At 45.6% G+C, this 18,374-nt stretch overlaps 1 protein-coding gene across 2 annotated transcripts in view; it reads right to left on the bottom strand.

The window, feature by feature from the left end:
* Positions 1-18,374, bottom strand: part of AK5 (adenylate kinase 5) — a 239,569-nt gene that overhangs the window by 20,713 nt on the left and 200,482 nt on the right. For both annotated transcript variants that reach the window (XM_044238491.1, XM_044238492.1), the window contains exons 11-12: positions 11,232-11,395; positions 10,048-10,164 (exon numbers count right to left, since the gene is read on the bottom strand). In XM_044238491.1, coding sequence (XP_044094426.1) covers positions 10,048-10,164; positions 11,232-11,395 — 281 coding nt within the window. The remainder of the gene's footprint in view (positions 1-10,047; positions 10,165-11,231; positions 11,396-18,374) is intronic.

Raw genomic sequence — 18,374 nt, 5'->3', positions numbered from 1 at the left:
TGGGCTCCCTGGAACAGTTTCTGGTCGGGTCTGTATGAGAAGACGAGGTGATTTTTCTAATTGCGGGAGTTTCGAGGCCACTCTTGAAGGCAGGAAAGATAATTCAGGGGCACATGCAGGTGCAAACAGAGATAATGGGTATCGGAGCAGGAGCTGGCGGTAACTGATTTCTGCATCAAGGTGAATACAGAACTGAGAGGCAGTTTCGTCTTCCTCAGGATGCTGCGTGGGTGGTCCACGGAGCAGACACAGCCGTCATTCGGAAGCGAGTGAGAAAGGCAGTTTCGGGCACCCTCCCTGACCTGCTGAATCAGTCCTGCACTTTAAGAAAATCTCCAGGCCAATTCTCCACAAAATACTAATTTGAAAAGCCACTTCAAGACAAACGGGTTTGACCTGACCTTCCTCGCACGCTCCCTTCCTACATAAAACGCTATGGAGCAGTCATTCCATTTGGCACGCGAGAATTCTACCACTGAACCACCAATGCCAGTCATTCCACCTGGAAGTGGTCTGGACCACTAGTGGTGTCAGTACCTAAACTTTTCTGCATGGTTGAATGAAATACTATTTAATCATTTAATCATTTTCCAAAGCACCTGGATCTACACCTATCTTTAGATAAAGTCCTCCGGAGCAGCTCTCTGTGTCCCATCTCTGCCTTTTTTTTTTTTTTTTAAGATTTTATTTATTTATCAGAGAGAGAGGGGGAGAGAGTGAACACAGGCAGACAGAATGGCAGGCAGAGGCAGAGGGAGAAGCAGGCTCCCTGCCGAGCAAGGAGCCCGATGTGGGACTCGATCCCAGGACGCTGGGATCATGACCTGAGCCGAAGGCAGCTGCTTAACCAACTGAGCCACCCAGGTGTCCCACCATCTCTGCCTCTTTTTCATTAGCCTGCGGTTTGCCTTTAACATCATGTGGGCGGAAGGGCACTCCGTCCTTGTCTGAATGAATCACGGACACTTGGGGACAACTCCCTGCTCCCAGCGTCACCCTGCTGGTACCCCTCGAATTCTGCCTCAGCAGAGGGGGGTTCTTCACAGCCTTGGGTATTCAGGGATCCCTATTAAAGCACAAGTGTCCTTAAGGGGCGGATGGCATCCTGCAAGTAAACAACATTGCTGTAGCTAAGGCCGCTACCTCCAGCCGTCCGTTTAGCCCTGGAAACCCCTGCTGGGAAGTATTATCTCTTTTCCAAGTAAGAGGAAATCATCTCCTCAGGGAGGTTAACTTGTCCAAAGCCACATTCCTGAGCCAGCTGTGTGCGGCTCCAAAGCCAGTGACTTCATCCTCGTGGACTTGTCCTTCAGAATGGGGCTCAGGCCAGATGCCTGGTGGGCCACACGGGGTCAGGAGAGGAGGGCAAGACAGCGGGAAAGGAAGTGGGTGGTGTCAGAGACCATTTTGTTTTGCAGAAGCTGGCTCTAACTGCCTCTTTGGATCAAGCTGGCATGAACACCCAACCCAGCTGAGAGCTGCCACCAGGATGAGAATGTCAACTTCAGCGGCCTTGTGATGATGGCTTTGCTTTAGTGATTCCAGCAGGTGGAGCGGGAGGAGGGGTTTACCCTGCTCTCCTCTGACCCCCGGCTCTCTCGTTTTCTTCTGATTAAGTCGGGACACTGGTTTAGGCCATATTTATCAGTGGGCAGGGGCAGGCCACCCAGAAACTCTCTTTTGTTGAGAAAAATAGCTGTCTTGTTCTCTCTGGGTGCCTCATTTTCCTCGCTTTAAAATGAGGATAATAATAGTTTCCACCTCAGTAGGAGAATTGCCAGGATGAAATGAATTAATAGATGTCAAGTGCCTGGCCCATTTTAAGCTCTACATAAACGTGAGCCTAGCGATATATTTATCTCTTTGAATTATAAAAGCCCCCGTTGGTCAGATTTGGGTTTAGAAAGAGTCAGAGGCCCTACCCATGCTTTTTGCCTTAATCTCACGCTCCAGCATACTTCCTGGTTTTGCTCCACTGGGAGGTAAGGGCCACTGGTTAAAAATAAAGTGGCAGGCCTATTTCCCATTTGCTCTCACCTCAGAGGTCCCTCCCCTTGGGGGAGCTCCCTAGAGGAGGGGTATCTGGGTCATTCCAGCATTCTTGAACACACAACCCTAATAATAATAATATCATCCTACTGCTACCTGACTGACTGTCATTACACAGCTCAAAGTTCTACAGTGAACTGGAAGTCAGATGAAGAGGGCAGAAAATTGCACGTGGGGAATCCCAGGTGGTCCCCAAGGTGCCTCACAATTCCAAGCAACTAGAACACACCAACTGGAAGTCCTTCGGCCAGATTCATAGCCCCCCACCTTTATTTCCTTTTTTTTTTTTTTTTTTTTTGGCTAAGAGCTCATTCGGAAAATGAGAATCATTTATTCTGAGGATCATTTATTCTCAAGTATTATGAGACTGTAGTCAGACAGAGGGGTACTAATGTCCTCATTCACACACCCAGGAAAATGATCTGCACATTCACGCTAAGGGCACAATTTCAGCTAAGAGGCTCCTGGGAGGGAAAAGCCAAGAGCAAGCACACGCATTCTATTTCTGTTAATATCTGTTTAGTTTGGTTGTTGTTGGGCACAAGGACGGGTTAATGCAGGAGAGCACTTCACCCCTCCTCCAGAAGACAATAACTCTACAAAGCGGAAACAATAGTAGCTGCTGAATTGGATTATAAGGATTAATAAATTGACATATGTAAAGCATCTAGTTCAGTTCCAGGCATATCTTGGGTATTCAAAAAAAAAAAAAAAACAGCTATTCCTCTGTTAGTTACACGTTCCGTATGACACTCTCTGTATACAAATGGGTAGAACTCAGACACACGTCCCATACGTCACAATGTTAATAGGTGTTGCCTCTGGGTGATTAGTGCGTCTGTGCGTCTTTGTTTTATATTCTTCTGTACTGTCTCATAGCCATACAGTTTTTCTTTCTGTAGCCAGAAAAAAATCCATAATTTTGGAAAAGATTTAACAATTTATGGAACACCATATGTAGGCTTATAAATGTGTCAAGGACTCTTCAAGGACCCCAGCCAATCTTCCGAAGACAATGTAGCCATTGTCGATTTACATTTTATGGAAGAGGAAACTGAGATATATACAGTTAAATGACTTGCCAGTGAGTTGTACAGCAGAGCTTTGAATACAGGCCTGTTAAGACACTGAGCCTCCTCCCTCCTCCCCCTAGACCATGTTAGATACTGAAGGCACAGATCATGAATTCAACGGGGCCAGAACGAGCTCTGGGAATAGAAGATAGGACAGTAATAGAGAAATCGCACACAGGCACACGCTGGAGCGGTGAGCACCAGCCCGGGTTTGGTCTTCTGATGTCAGGAACAGCAGGCAGGCAAATCCTTACCGACGCTGCATCTCAAGGACTCAACTACAGGTGTGCAAGGACGTCAGCCTGACCGAACTGGGGATTTGGGGCAACAGATGGTCCCACGCATCAGGCTTATCAGTCTCTGCGACAGAGCAAGGCTGGTTAAAACCGTTCCCAGGCATGCATGGGCTTCAAACAGTTGTGGGTCTGATTAGCGTAGGAGAAACGCTCACTGTGCTCCCAGCCTGGCTGATTGCTCTAAAGCTCCGGAGAAAATGGGATGTCTGTATTTGTCTTTGCCAAATTTCGAATTAATTCCCTGCCTGTCATTTGGACGGGACTCTACAAACGATGTGGTCCCGGCAGAGACATAAATGATCAGAGAGCGGCTCATTCTGTGTATTTGTAGCATCTTTGTCCTTCTGGTCAGGCTTCAAGCAAGTAACAGCTTTGGAAGGTTGGGTGTGTTCCCATGCATGCAGCCTAAGTAAGGGACATTAGCATTTTCCAAGGTCACTGTACCCAAAGGCAAGTCAATGCCATGCTTGACCTCTACAAACTCCTCCCAGCAGTGTGTAATAAACTGTTTTCGTAGACCTCTTGCTGTAGGTCATCAATTCATTAATGAAACTGGGCACTCCCGTATTTTTTGAGATGACATCGTGATTTTTAGCTTTGGTTGGAACTGCCTGCTCACCACTAATGACTCTTCCTCACTCTGAGTTCCAGTTAGGTTTATTCTCTGCCACATTTTTTTTTAAAAAAAGATTTAATTTATTTATTTGAAAGAAAGAGAGCGAACACAAGCAGGGGAGGGGCAGAGGGAGAGGGAGAAGCAGACTCCCCACTGAGCTGGGAGCAGGGCTCCATCCCAAGACGCTGAGATCATGACCTGAGCCCAGACTTAACCAACTGAGCCACCCCAGCACCCCGTGGCCAATTCTAATGCCCATCTGAATGGGGCCCATGGTGAGGGGGGGTTCTGTTTTAGTTGGGGAAAGATCATATAGGTTTTTGAATTCATCCATACCAAAGGCCAGGGACAAAACCACCAGCCATGTAAAACATTTACCTCATGCTATGTGAAGGGGAAAGGTTTGACAGAGTAGGGATTTACAGATTTGTGTGAAGTATGACTCTGGGGCACCTGGGTAGCTCAGTTGGGTAAGTCCGACTCTTGATTTCCACTCAGGTCATGATCTCAGGGTCATGGGATCAAGCCCCGTGCCATGCTCTGTGCTGAGCTTGGAGTTTACTTCTGATTCTCTTTTTCTTCTCCCTCTGCCCCATCCCCAGCACGTGAGTGCTCTCTCTCTTTCTCTCAAAAAAAAAAAAAAAAAAAAGTGACCCTAATTTAGATAATATTTTATAGCCTTATAAAGTTTAGAAAACACATTTATGTATGTTCTGTCATTCAGTGTTCACAAAATCCTCAAATTCGGTTTTGGCAGGTGTATTATCACCTCCGATTTTATAGAGGAAGAGCCTGAAGTTGAGGCACTTGCCCAGCGTCACACTAGTATACGACAGGGACAATATTCAGCTTTTTGGATTCTGGACCACATGAGTGACATGAGCTTTAAAGGGGCTGTACGTGACTGTCACTGCTCAAAACAGTTTGGAACCCACAGGCCTAAAATTGGGGACTTGCTTACAGATCTAGTTCTAAAAACCCTCAAAGGAGAATACGGATTCTAACTCTGTTACTGTTTGCACACGGTTGTTGACAAAAAAAAAAGGGTATGCCCATCTTTACCATGCATCTTCCTTACCACAGTGGACCATTTGGGGGCTTTAAAAGAACAATTTAGCAAAGTAGACTTTTCAAAGACATTTTCCCCCAGCACTCCACGCAAGTGCTGACCGTCCTGACTCTCTTGGACGCCCTCCCGGGGCTCTTTGGACCTTAAATTCCCAGACAAAATAAGTGTGAAATCATCTAGAGGTGTGCTGCCACCGTGAAGCCTGAACCTCAGTGAACACCGTGGCCTGTGGCAGGTACAGGGTGTCTCCCACTGTATTTGAATGATGTGCTTCTACAGCCGCCGAACTCTGCAGGGTCAAGGCCTGACCCAACAACTCCTTTTTTTTTTTTTTAAGATTTTATTTATTTATTTGTCAGAGAGAGAGGAGCGAGAGCGAGCACAGGCAGACAGAGTGGCAGGCAGAGGCAGAGGGAGAAGCAGGCTCCCTGTCAAGCGAGGAGCCCGATGTGGGACTCGATCCCAGGATGCTGGGATCATGACCTGAGCCGAAGGCAGCTGTTTAACCAACTGAGCCACCCAGTCATCCCCCAACAACTCCTTTCTATCCTCTCTCCGTCCTCCAGCCTTGCCAAGGCCCTGCTTCTGAAGTCATGTAGAAAAAATTTCCCTGTTCCTCAATTATTCAGCCTGAATCCCCAGGAGCCTTATCTACAGCTTGGCTGAAAAACTAGGAGAAGCTACAATGTAAAACAATCTACAGAAGACTCAGTATGGTTAAGATGTCAATACCACCCAAAGCGATCTACAGATTTAAAACAACCCTTATCAAAGTCCCAATGGCACTGGGGTTTTTTTGTTTGTTTGTTTTGTTTTTGCTGTTGTTTTTGTTTTTGTTTTTTACAGAAGTAGAAATACCCATCCTAAAATTCATATGGAATCTCAAGGTTTCCTGAATAGGCAAAACAATCTTGGAAAAAGAACAAAGTTAGAGGTCTCACACTTCCTGGTTTAAAAACTTATTACAGGGCGCCTGGGTGGCTCAGTGGGTTAAGATGCTGCCTTTGGCTCAGGTCATGATCTCAGGGTCCTGGGATCAAATCCTGCACCGGCGGGGGGTGTCTCCGCACAGCAGGGAGCCTGCTCCCCCCCACCCCCGCCTGCTTGCCTGTCTCCCTACTTGTGCTCTCTCTCTCTATCAAATAAACAAAATCTTTAAAAAAAAAAACCAAAAACTTATTTCAAAGTCACAGTGATATGAACAGTGTGGGACTGGCATAAAGACCGATGAATAGACTAATGGAACACAATAGACTGCCCAGAAATAAACTCTTACATAGATGGTCAAATGATTTTTGACAAAGATGTCAAGACCATTCAGCTGGGGGAAAAAACACTCTTTCCAACAAATAGCGTTGGGAAGACCAGATATCCACATACAACAGAATGAAATTGGACCTTTACTGTGCAGCATATACAAAAATTAGTCAAAATGAATTAGTGACCGAAAGGTAAGAACTAAAGCTATAAAATTCTTAAAGAAAACAGGAGAAAATCTTCACGACATTGGATTTGGCTGTGGTTTCTTGGACATGACATTAAAACACAGGGAATAAAAGCAAAAACAGATAAATTAGACTTATCAGGGTGCCTGTCGGGCTCAGTCAGTGGAATACACAACTCTCGATCTTGGGGTTGTAAATTCGAGCCCCACCATGGGTGTGGAGATTACCAAAAAAATAAAAGCTTAAAAAAAAAAAAAAACCCTGTGCATCAACAGATACAATCAATAGAACAAAAGGAAACATACAGAATGGGAGAAAATACTAACAAATCATATATCTGACAAGGGGTTAATATCCAGAATATATAAATAACTCCTACAACTCAATAACAAGAAACCAAACAACCTGATTAAAAAATGGGCAAGGAATGTGACTAGACATTTCTCCGAAGAAGATACATAGATGGCCAACAAGAATAAGAACAGATGGTCAACATAATTCATCTTTAAGAAGATGCAAACCAAGGGATGCCTGGGTGGCTCAGTGGGTTAAAGCCTCTGCCTTTGGCTCAAGTCATGATCCCAGGGTCCTGGGATCGAGCCCCGAATCGGGCTCTCTGCTCAGCAGGGAGTCTGCTTCCTCCTCTCTCCCTGCCTGCCTCTCTGCCTACTTGTGATCTCTGTCTGTCAAATAAATAAAATCTTAAAAAAAAAAAAAAAGAAGATGCAAACCAAAACCATAATAAGAAATCACCTCATGCCCGTTAAGGTAGGGACTAGGCAACCCCCCAGAAAATAACAGGGCTTGGTGAGGTTGTAGAGAAGCTGGAACCCCCATGCTCTGCTGGTGGGAATGTAAAATGGCGCAGTGGCTGAGGTAGGTGGTGTGTGATAGAATTACCAGACAGTCCAGTGATTACACTTCTGTATATATACCCAAAGGAGTTGAAAGCAGAGTCCTGAAGAAGAGATTTGTAGGTCCATGTTCATAGCCTTATTTATGATAGCCAACCCAAGTCACTGTTCATGGGTGAATGGATAACCAAAATATTGCTCAACTGTAAAAAGGAAGGAAATTGTAACATGCGCTACAACTTGGATGAGCCTTGAGGACATGATGCTAAGTGAAATAGGCCAGCCACAAAAGAACAAATTAGGCTGATTCCACCTTGAAGAGATCCCTAAAATAGTCAGATTCTTAGAGACGGAAAGTAGAATGGTGGCTGCAGGGGCTGAGGGGAGAGAGACAGGGAGTTGTTGTTTAATGGGTGTAGAATTTCTGTTTTCCAAGACTTCTTGAGAGTGGTTGCACAACAATGCAAATACACTTAACACTATTGAAATGTACACTTAACAGTGGTTACAATGTTAACTTTTATGTTATGTGTATTTTAGCATGGTATTTAAAGAAAGGATAACATAGGGCACCTGGGTGGCTCAGTCGTTAAGTGTCTGCCTTCCGCTGGGGTCATGATCCCAGGGTCCTGGGATGGAGCCCCACACCAGGCTGCCTGCTTGGTGGGGAGTCTGCTTCTCCCTTTTCCACTCCCCCTGCTTGTGTTCCCTCTCGCTGTGTCTCTCTCTGTCGGATAAATAAATAAAATCTTTTTTATTTTATTATTTTATTTTTTAAAGATTTTATTTATTTATTTGTCAGAGAGACAGGCACAGCGAGAGGGAACACAAGCAGGGGGAGTGAGAGAGGGAGAAGCAGGTTTCCCGTAGAGGAAGCAGACCAACGTGGGCCTGGATCCCAGGACGCTGGGACCACCACTGAGCTGAAGGCAGACGCTTAACGACTGAGCCACCCAGGTGCCCCAAATAAAACCTTTTTTAAAGAAAGGGTAACAGGGGCGCCTGGGTGGCTCAGTGGGTTAAAACCTCTGCCTTCGGCTCGGGTCATGATCCCAGGATCCTGGGATCGAGCCCCACAAATAAATAAAATCTTTAAAAAAAAAAAAAAAAAAAGAAAGGGTAGCAATCTTTCGAATAACAACATTTCGAATACTGTTTGAAAAAAAGTAGTTGATGTATATTGAAGTTTGAATTCTTCAAGGGGTTTGTTTTGTGGGGGAAAGCTCAGCGGAATAGTGGATGTGAGCGCCCCCTCAATGGGAGCAGCCTGGAACCACTAGTCACAGGCTCTGCTACTCGCTCCTCGTTGCCAGAGGCTCCGGAGCTGACGGCTGGTGCTGGTGGACTCATCCCACTCCTGCCAACTAGGCTGGTGCATTTTTTCTCTGACTCTGGTTGCTAGCAGGAAATGTAGGGGAAGGTGAGCAATTGGCCTTTAAATATTCAGATACTCTCTAAGGAAGTTCAATCAAATGGGCTCAGAAGGTCAGACTAATCTCCAGGGGACACACAAGCATGATTCACTGTTATCCACACTGTAGTGTTAGAGATGGATGGAGACGGGCCCCCGATTCTTCATCCTACCAGCAGTTGTCACTTACCAGCCCTATGACTGTGGGCAAGTATCTTTGGGCTGAATTCATCACCTTTAACATGAAGAAAGTACTTCATCTATCTACCTAAAAAAGGTTATTAAAAATATATGAAATGAAATATGAAAATGTCTGAAACTAGTCTAAAGAGGTATCTATATAAATATTAATACTTGTGAGCTCTGGAATCTTTGTTTAATAACTGGGGACAAATGTTTCCTGCTTGCTTGGACTTTAGAGGTAAATGGATGTACACTGTGTAGCAGCACCAGAATGAGGCAAGAGTAGGTTGAATAAAGGATAGTTATGATGGCTTTTACTTACTACTGTTTCCCTGTGAGTGGTCCTGCCCCACCTGCTTCACTAGGAGATGAGGGACTTGGGAAGCTGGATGGTGGGAGGCTAGAGCAGTGCATACACTTTACTTGACTCTGCCTGTCTAGCATCATTTCCTTTGATGGCTTCTAAGGGCATCCCTATTCTTTCTTGGGTAATTTCCCTTCCCTTCCTCAGTCTGCATGCAGGGGTATGGTGCTCCCTCCTCCCTTTCTCACCCCCAGCCTGGTCTTACCCAATGAATCAATGTATTCCTAGATATTCCATTATATGCCCTCCCATCTTCCCCTTGGCCACAGTGATTGGTTCAGCAATGGGATCATGACCTAACCCAGGATAATGAAACACAACCTTGGGTCATCAGCTACACCCATTGGAAAAGAAAAACACTCTCTCTGAGATCACTTGGATGATGAAATATAAGCCCGGAATCCAAGAGATGGAGAAAGGCACAACACAATGGATGAACAAATTTAAGTACATGGTTCCAACCAAGTGTGAACCACTTCTGGACATTTTAGTTACTTGACCCAATAAATCCACTACCATCACCTACCCTACTCTCCTCTTTTTTGGTCAGTTTGTGTTGGGTTTTGCATTTGCAACTGAAAGTTCGGTTAATGTAATTAGGAGAGAGATAGACTTTTGAGTTTATCCCCCAACCTCAATGATGTCTTTTATTTTCCTTCTGGAAAGATCCCCATAACAACAGCTCACCCTACGTCCGAACTCTTCCCCTTGCTTCACTTCTTGGGGATAGCCGTCAATCAGGAAGCCCTTGGTGTCGCTGAGGCTGGCCAACATGGCCTCCTTCAGGAGCTCCAGAATGATGCCCTGGAGCAGAGAGACAGTGGTCAGGATCTGAGCTCTTCCACAGAACAACACTAGCATTACCACCCATCCCCACTAGTCATCCCATTTTGGGAGGGAGAAAGGTTCATGTAAGATTAACAGCCAACAGAAATATATCATATCTCATTCATCCTTAGCTTCACTTTCCTCCCACATTTTATTGTCTATGAAATTAGTACGTATCTTACAATCAGTCACAGTTTAATAGCATTTTTTTCATGCTGGTATAGTTATATATGGAATAGTTTATTAGTTATATTTTACTGGGATGTCTTAAAATAGCATCTTAGGATAGATGAAATATAGTGGCTGTATTTCTTATGGTAATACTCCATAAATTAGGCATAATGGCAGTTTAAAACTAGGCAAAACATGGTATAAAATGTGCTTCTCTGTTGAATTTTTCCAGTAAATATTTTATAAAATTTGATATCCACTGACTTGAGAGAATTGTTAGGGACTGTAGCTATTTGAAGAGGAAGCATAAAGCTTTGGTAGCTAATATGGTCTGCACTGTACAAGCCCTAATTACAGAGCCTAGCAGGGCCCTCACAGGGCAGTGATGAATATTTTTTGCTACCCATGGCATCCAGCGGCTCAGAGGTGGATGGTGACTTGAAAGGAAAAAAAGAGGCTAAAAGGGATATTCGCTACTTAAACTGTCTAAGGAAGATACCAGATTGCAAGATAATGCTATCATACTTTCCAAATAAGACCAAAATATTATTTTCTATTTTCCAGGGGGCTCTCATAATAGGCTCTGTTGCAGCATGCTCACCTGTGCTTTGAAGGTTTTAACACTACGTGGGGACCAGCTCCCTGGGAGAATATGAGATAGGCTGACACTCAAGGGGCTGGCAGAGCAACAGAGTGGAAGGAACCTGGGCTGGGACATGGTCTGGCAGACGGGTCTCTGCTGTGGATCCTCCAACTGCCTCTGGACTTTCATATCATGTAGCTATGGTCTTTGGGGGCTTAGACTAACTGCAATACTCCAAAATATCCCCCCACCCCCCGGCCCCCTGCCAGGGAAGGCAACTGTTGCTTACTGAGGGCACCAGGTTGCCACGTTCCATGATGTCTCTGATCAGTTTACTTCTTTCAGATTCTGACGACAGCTCATTATGCAGGAGGTCACCAGTCGAGAGATGTGTAAATCCATATTTTTCCACCAGCTTTCCACACTGTGTGCCTTTGCCAGAGCCTGGGCCACCTAGAAAAGGAGTCCCGTATCAGACACCCATCCTAAGTCATCATGGTGAATAAGCCCATGGACTTTATCCATCCAAGCTCGTATGGGATATTTATGCTTTACAGGGAGCTGTGTTGGGAGGTGCGGATACCGTGGAGAATGGGGTACATTCCCTGCCCCCGAAGAGTGGGCTGTCCAGGGTGCGGGCTGGGTAAGCGTTATACACCCCAAAAAGCAATTAGTAGGTAACTAACTGGTGGGCAGATTTCACGCTGCTCCAGAGCACTGGGGAGGGACACGGGACACTTTGGGTAGAGAAGAAAGAGAAGTTTCCTGGGAAACCGAATATACTCCTGTTTAAAGCACTGACCACGGCACTGGGTACACAGTGAGTGCCCAACAAAGGCTAGCTATTAATTTTTAAAATACATTGTTTTCATTATTAAACAATCCCAAGCACAGAGCAGAGTTACCAGTAGACAATAAAGAACTTTCTGGAATATCTGAGAGTAAGTGGCCAACCTGATCCCTCATCACTACAGAACACTTCAGTTTCATTGCCTCCAGACCAGGAGCCAAGCACGTGCTGCTACGGAACTACATCTTCAGAATCCGTTCAGATTTCCATGGATTTATCCCAGCCATGTCCTTTGAAGCCAATGGGTCAAGTTCAGAATCACGCATTGCTTTTAGTTGTCAGGTCCTTCTGGTCTCCTTCCACATAGAATGAGTTTTTTCATGTGGCCTCCACCCTTTCGAAGATTTTATTTATTTTGTAGAATGTCCCTCAATATGATTTTTTTCCTGCTGTTTTCTGAATATTATTATTACTTCTGAGTATGAGCCGTATTTCTTGGATGAGCCATTACGCCCTTGACTCTCTTGGCTTCCCCTGCCCCAAGTTCAACCAGTGCTAAGTTGTAAGATTTTACACCTGAAAATAATAGCTAACCTTTATCAGGGGCTTACTGTACCACTCAATGTTCTTAATTTAAAATAATTTTAAGAGTCAGGCACCATTGCCCCCTTTTTACAGATGGGGAAGCAGAGGCACGGAGAATTAACTCAACTGCCATAGTCGCCTGGCTAGTAGGTAGCAAATCAAGGACTTGAAGCCTGGACTCTGGCTCTCAGAGGCATTTCCTCTTCTCTTCCCTGCTAGCCAGGCTGGCCTGTAGGGTGAGCAGGTCCTCAAGAGTCATTCCACCTCTGCACGGGGGAATGGGTGAGGCTCTGGAGTCCAGCAGACCTGCTCGCAGGATGATTTGGCTGAAAAGCACTGACACTTCCCAGCTTCAGAGCATTCAGTGACTTTCCAGTCCCCACAGGATAAGATCCAAACTCCTTAGAGGGGCATTTCAACCTTCCAGAATCTAGTTTAACCTCTCCAGCCCTTCTTTTTTTGTGTGTGTCTTATCCCTGCCCAACACTGTCATGTCCAGCTACGTCCTGTCCTTGCAACAAGATGTAACTTTTCCAAGCCACCATGCTTTTGCTCTCCTAGGTTCCTTCCTCCTCTAACTCCTGAGATCCTCATCATCTCTTCGGCCTCCATCAAATGCTTGCCCCTTCCACCAGGAAGACCCCCTCTGTGAGAGTGAGTGTTTCCGACAGCACGTCGGTGCACTCAGCCTGTCTGCCACTTGGCCTCCTGGCCCCTCACTAGTATCGCACCTGGCACACAGTAGGTGTTTCCTTTTTTTTTTTTTTTAATATTTTATGTATTTATTTGACTGACAGCGATCACAAGTAGGCACAGAAGCAGTCAGAGAGAGAGAGAGAGAGGGAAGCAGGCTCCTGCTGAGCAGAGAGCCTGATGTGGGGCTTGATCCCAGAACCTTAAGATCGTGACCTGAGTCGAAGGCAGAGGCTTAACCCGCTGAGCCACCCAGGCGCCCCCACAGTAGGTGTTTCCTAAGTACCTGATGAACTGAAGTCTTCCCTGTTAGAGGGAATTCTGAACATTAAAATGAGAACATGGCAGGGACGTCAGCATGGTAGTGAGGATTTATGACTTATTCCGCCATTTCTCTGGTTCGTCTCTCTTCATAATTCAAAACCCCTTTCTCAGGACACTTAGCAGCTTCCCTCCTGAGGGAAACTTAGCTGTTGTTCTTTATTAATAGAAGGGCCTCGCCCTCTCTCTCCTTTTCCTTGGCAAAAAATGAAAGAAAGGTGCCGTTTGTCTACCGCTCACCCACGCGGCTGCTGTCAGCTAAGTGGGGAGGGCTCAGTTGCCTCACAGGATTATCATGGATGGGCCAGAGATAACAGGACAATGGCAATTACAGAGGCTCCCAAGAAGGACGCAGACCGCTCAGGAGGAGCAGCCCGTCCCCAGCCAGTGTCAGGCTTGCCCTGAGCACTAGGACTCATCTCCCACAATAACAGAAACGGAGGGACAGTACGGGAACAAGAGAAGGCCACTCAGGCAAGAAGTGCTTCCAGATAAAAGAGTCCGGACAAGGGTGGGCTGAGCCCCTGCAGAAGCCTCCAGGGTCTCTGTGGCCAGATGTACCTAGAAACCCTTTTCTTGGGATGGCTGGAAGCAGTCATGTGGAAAAGGTATTTTCAGACTCGGCTTACAAGGCAGAAATGCTGCGTTCCAATGACTTTCTTCTTTCAGCACTCCACTAATGCGACTATTACAGTTTTTGTTCCTCTGAAATGTTATTTAATAAATTTTGACACAAAGGCAATTAAAAATCTTCAGCTCAAATTAACAACAGCTGTGTGTTCAACGGCAGCCCCTGCCCCAGTTAGGAACCTTTTGTGGAGCAACAGCTGCAAATTCTCAGCATTCTTTGGCCAAATGGTGCAGGCACAGTGGAATTTTAAATAATCTACACAATGCCTTGATTCTTCCCATGGCTTCAAACTGGAGAACAAAGTGATTTTTATCACTGCGGTGAAGGCACAAAAACTGCAAGCAGAAATACGGATTTTCATATAATGTCACTTGCACGTCTTTAAGGCCTTACGAATTTTTATTTTTTAAAATTTTAAAAAAGATTTTATTTATTTATTTGACAGAGAGAGACCACAAGCAGGCAGAAAGGCAGGCAGAGAGAGAGAGAGAGAGAGGGAAGCAGGCTCCCTGCTGAGCAGAGAGCCCGATGCGGGGCTGGATCCCAGGACCCTGAGATCATGACCTGAACCGAAGGCAGAGGCTTTAACCCACTGAGCCACCCAGGCGCCCCCCTTCTGACTTTTTAAATAAAAAACAATGGGGCCTTGATATCCCTCCTGGATAATTAGTTATAACGGAAAAAAATCTTCTGAGGTGCCACGTATCAGAACAAGTGGGCTGTGCTCTCTGGTGACAAGATGACAGATAGCAGACGAGGGGCTGTCACACTTCCTGTCATCTCACTGAGTTCTGGTGGATCATTACTCAAGGCTCCAAGCCCTGAGCGACCCTAGACGCAATATCGCCTGGTCTCATTCATATCGCCTGGTGCGATATGAGAGCCTGTTTTGAAGGGGTTGTCAACACGTCAAAAGAAAAAAAAAATGTCGAGAAACTTTACTTCTCAACCTCCAATATAATTTATATTTTTTTCCATGGAAAGACTGACATGCTCTATGGTGCAGCCGAAGTACTGGGAGCTCTCACGTCACAGCTCAGTAGGTATCTCCCCCCACTCCCAGCCCCCCCAGGTCCCAACAGCGCTACAGGGGAGGAGGCCTGCAGAAGGAGAGCTGTTAACCCAGGGGTCCCTGTTCTTTGAGGTGGAGCTGAAATGAAGCGGCATCACCTCCACGTGCACATCTGGGCCCCCTGCCGCAGTGTGCTCTTTATTTCCAGGAGCCCTCCCCTCCCAGGAGCAGCTCCTGGATCCATCAGTCAAGCTCCTCTTAGGAGCCAACTCCTGGCCTCACTGGCTGGCCCCTCAAGAGAGCGCCTGCCTCCAAAGCAGCTATTGCACGTTGCTTGGCGCCAGAGTGGGATGGCAAACCTTAGGGGGTGGGGCGGCACGTTCTGGGCTCAGAGAGAAAAGACCCAACAAATCATGTCAGGAGAAGAATGAGCTGAACCCCAAATTCAAACAAATGCAAGTATGCACGTTTCTATCCCGCTTTTATCTTTAAATATTTCAAATAGGAATGGCATAAAGCAGGTTACAATGTCCTCTGTGGACACTGAATCCAGCATCAGAGCAAAGAGCTAAGCCTAGAAGCCGGGTCTGTAAACACTGGGAGGGACTCCTCGCCCTAGCAGGAATCCCTCCTTCTATGGGTCTACCAACGACTTAAGGTCTGTCTTCCATATTGGACTCGATAGTTCACAAGCACAGGCTATGGGTATGCTTTGCTCACTTGGGTGCCCAAACCCAGTGTCTGAAGAGACACCTCCTAATCGTGGCTGAAAGAATGAATTATTTTTATTTTATTTTATTGTTTTAACTTCAGGATAGTTAACATACAGGGTTATGTTAGTTTCAGGTGTACAGTACAGTGACTCAACACTTCCACACATCTCCCAGGGCTCGTCATGACAAGGGCACTCCTTGGTCCCCATGACCTATTTCACCCGTCTTTGTCAATAATAAATTATTTTTGATTGATGCTGGAAGGATCTTCTCCTTCTTCCTGCTCCAAAAACTTGCTCCTCTTTCTTGTCCACATGAAATGACCTTCTCTCAGTTGACACCATCTTCTCTCTCTTCAGCTTGACAAGAGGCTGGTGTCTTTCCAATCCAAAGGGAAATATTTCTACCATTGTCTGCATCCTCTAGTTATTTTCATTTTCTTTCCTATTTTTGTTCGGTATTTCATTGACTCCCTGTCCTCTTGCAAGCCACATCTTGCTCTCATCACTCTCTGAAGTCGATCTTATAGAGTTCAAGAGGGATTGTGTAACTGTCATATGATTTAATGACCTTCTTTTGGTCTTTATTATTTTTGCCCCTTTAGTAGCATTTAATACCATTGATAAACATTGGAATTTTCTCTTCCACTGGCTTCCAGGACATGTACTTCGCCCACATTCTCTTCCTTCCTTTGCCAGGCTGAAGCTCGCAGAGAGTGCGGATTGCTTTGTTTTTGGTGGTATCCCCACAGAACCTGGCATGCCGTCACAGGCGACGGTTCCGTAAGGCCAGTGTCCAGGAGGCCTGTGGCCCCACGAAGGTGACAACTCTCTTTCCTTTCATGTCAAAGAATATTGGACCAAATGACTCAAGTTCTGGGTTTAAATCTCCTATCTCTATCTAGTTAAAGGACACTGATCCAGTCACATATCCTCTTTGAGCATCAACCTCCGTAATGACAAATTAGGGGACAGCACTTTTATATTGTGATACTATTTTAACATCTTTGAAGATGGATCATCTTCACAGTTACAGCTTGTGAAGGTATCAAATATCTTTTGCATAGCAGACTATCTTATTTTTAAATAGTCATCAGAGCTGTTTAAAGAGCTATATGATTCCGACCTCTTGAAATACTACTTTCTTCCTAAATGAAAATGTGTTCCAAGGTTAGGTATAGATTTTTGTGACCGAACGATTCCTTTCAGAGAAAAAGTATCATTCCAGAGCATCATGAACTGACTGTGCCCTAGGAAAGATCCCCAACCACTGCAGGGCTATGAGTCACTTTCAACTTTCTGTATGTGGGATGAGCTGTGTCACCACGCTGAGTTTCAGCAGGCTGTTGCTGAGAACTGACTCTGTCTGACCGGAAGCAACTAAGAAAAATAGATCTTTATCCTCAAAGACAACCTCTCTGTGAGTTCTGAAATGCACTGCTGCTTCAGGTTATTTGGTGAATAGGATAAAATATGCCAGTGACAAGGTCAGCTGCAGGGTATATGGAAAAACTTCACACGTGACCACGAACTTCTTGATGACAGGTGCTCTGTCTTATGTATCAGTGTCTGGTGTGTAGTGGGTGCTCGGTAGCTGTTAGATCAGAGTGAATGAATAAATGGATGGTCAACAATCTGAGAGCTTCAGGGAGTGGGAGGTGGCCCTGTACGTGACATTGGGAGTTAGCCGACTTTGGTCGTAGGCCATTCCTGCATTGAACTAGCTGCGTGATCGTGGGAGACCTCGGGAGATTTTGCCTCTTTGGATGCTGGCTCCCTCGTCTGTGAATTGAAGAGTCTGGATTAAATTAGTGTTTTTTTCTCTCTCTCTCTGTGTTTATGTTTATGTGAGTGTTTATGACTCTGAGTTTCTGACTCTTAGAGTCATTTAATCCTTACAATAACTATTTGAACTGTTTTTGTTTGTTTGTTGTTGTTAAAGGTTTATTTATTTATCTATCAGAGAGAGAAAGTGAGCACAGACAGGGGGGAGTGGCAGGCGGAGGGAGAAGCAGGCTCCCCGCTGAGCAGGGAGCCAGATGTGAGACCAATCCAGGACCCTGGGATCGTGACCTGAGCCGAAGGCAGACGCTTAACTGACAGAGCAACCCAGGCATCCCGAAGTAAGTGTTAAGTGAAAAATCTGTGTCCAAGACCACACCTGTGCCTTGGTACCTAAGCTCTACAGCCTCTCACATGAATGGCCATTTTGGAAATGAGGTAGACCTGCACATCCTTCAGTCAAGCAAGACCCAGACTTTCATGATGGCCCCATAGGGTTGCCAGCTGTCATCCAGTGAATTATTAGATCAGACATGCTTACACTACACCCCATCACTGTTTATCTAAAATTCGAATTTAACTAGCTGTCTTGTATTTGTATTTGTTAAAACTAGTAACCCTATCAGCGCCATCCACCCCCCCGCAACTAACCTGGAGACTTTAGGGACATGATTTTATCTCTGTTGTAAACAGCCAATGATTCTGCCATTCACAGATCTATCATACACGCAGAAAGACGTGTGAAATGTCTCATTAAGACAACATACCAGCATTGGCTCCATGACTTTAGCTCTTAGCTAGAGACAAGACAAGGAAGGTTCAGGTCCTGGGTGAGAGGAAACGGCATGCACCAAGGCAGGGATTCCTAAACATTTCCACCACACGATGCTGTGAACGACTACAGCT

This window comes from Neovison vison, chromosome 2, assembly GCF_020171115.1.
Source record: "Neovison vison isolate M4711 chromosome 2, ASM_NN_V1, whole genome shotgun sequence".
NCBI classification, from domain to species: domain Eukaryota; kingdom Metazoa; phylum Chordata; class Mammalia; order Carnivora; family Mustelidae; genus Neogale; species Neogale vison.
The sequence above is the reverse complement of the archived record's forward strand: the minus strand, read 5'-3'. Positions and strand labels throughout refer to the sequence as shown.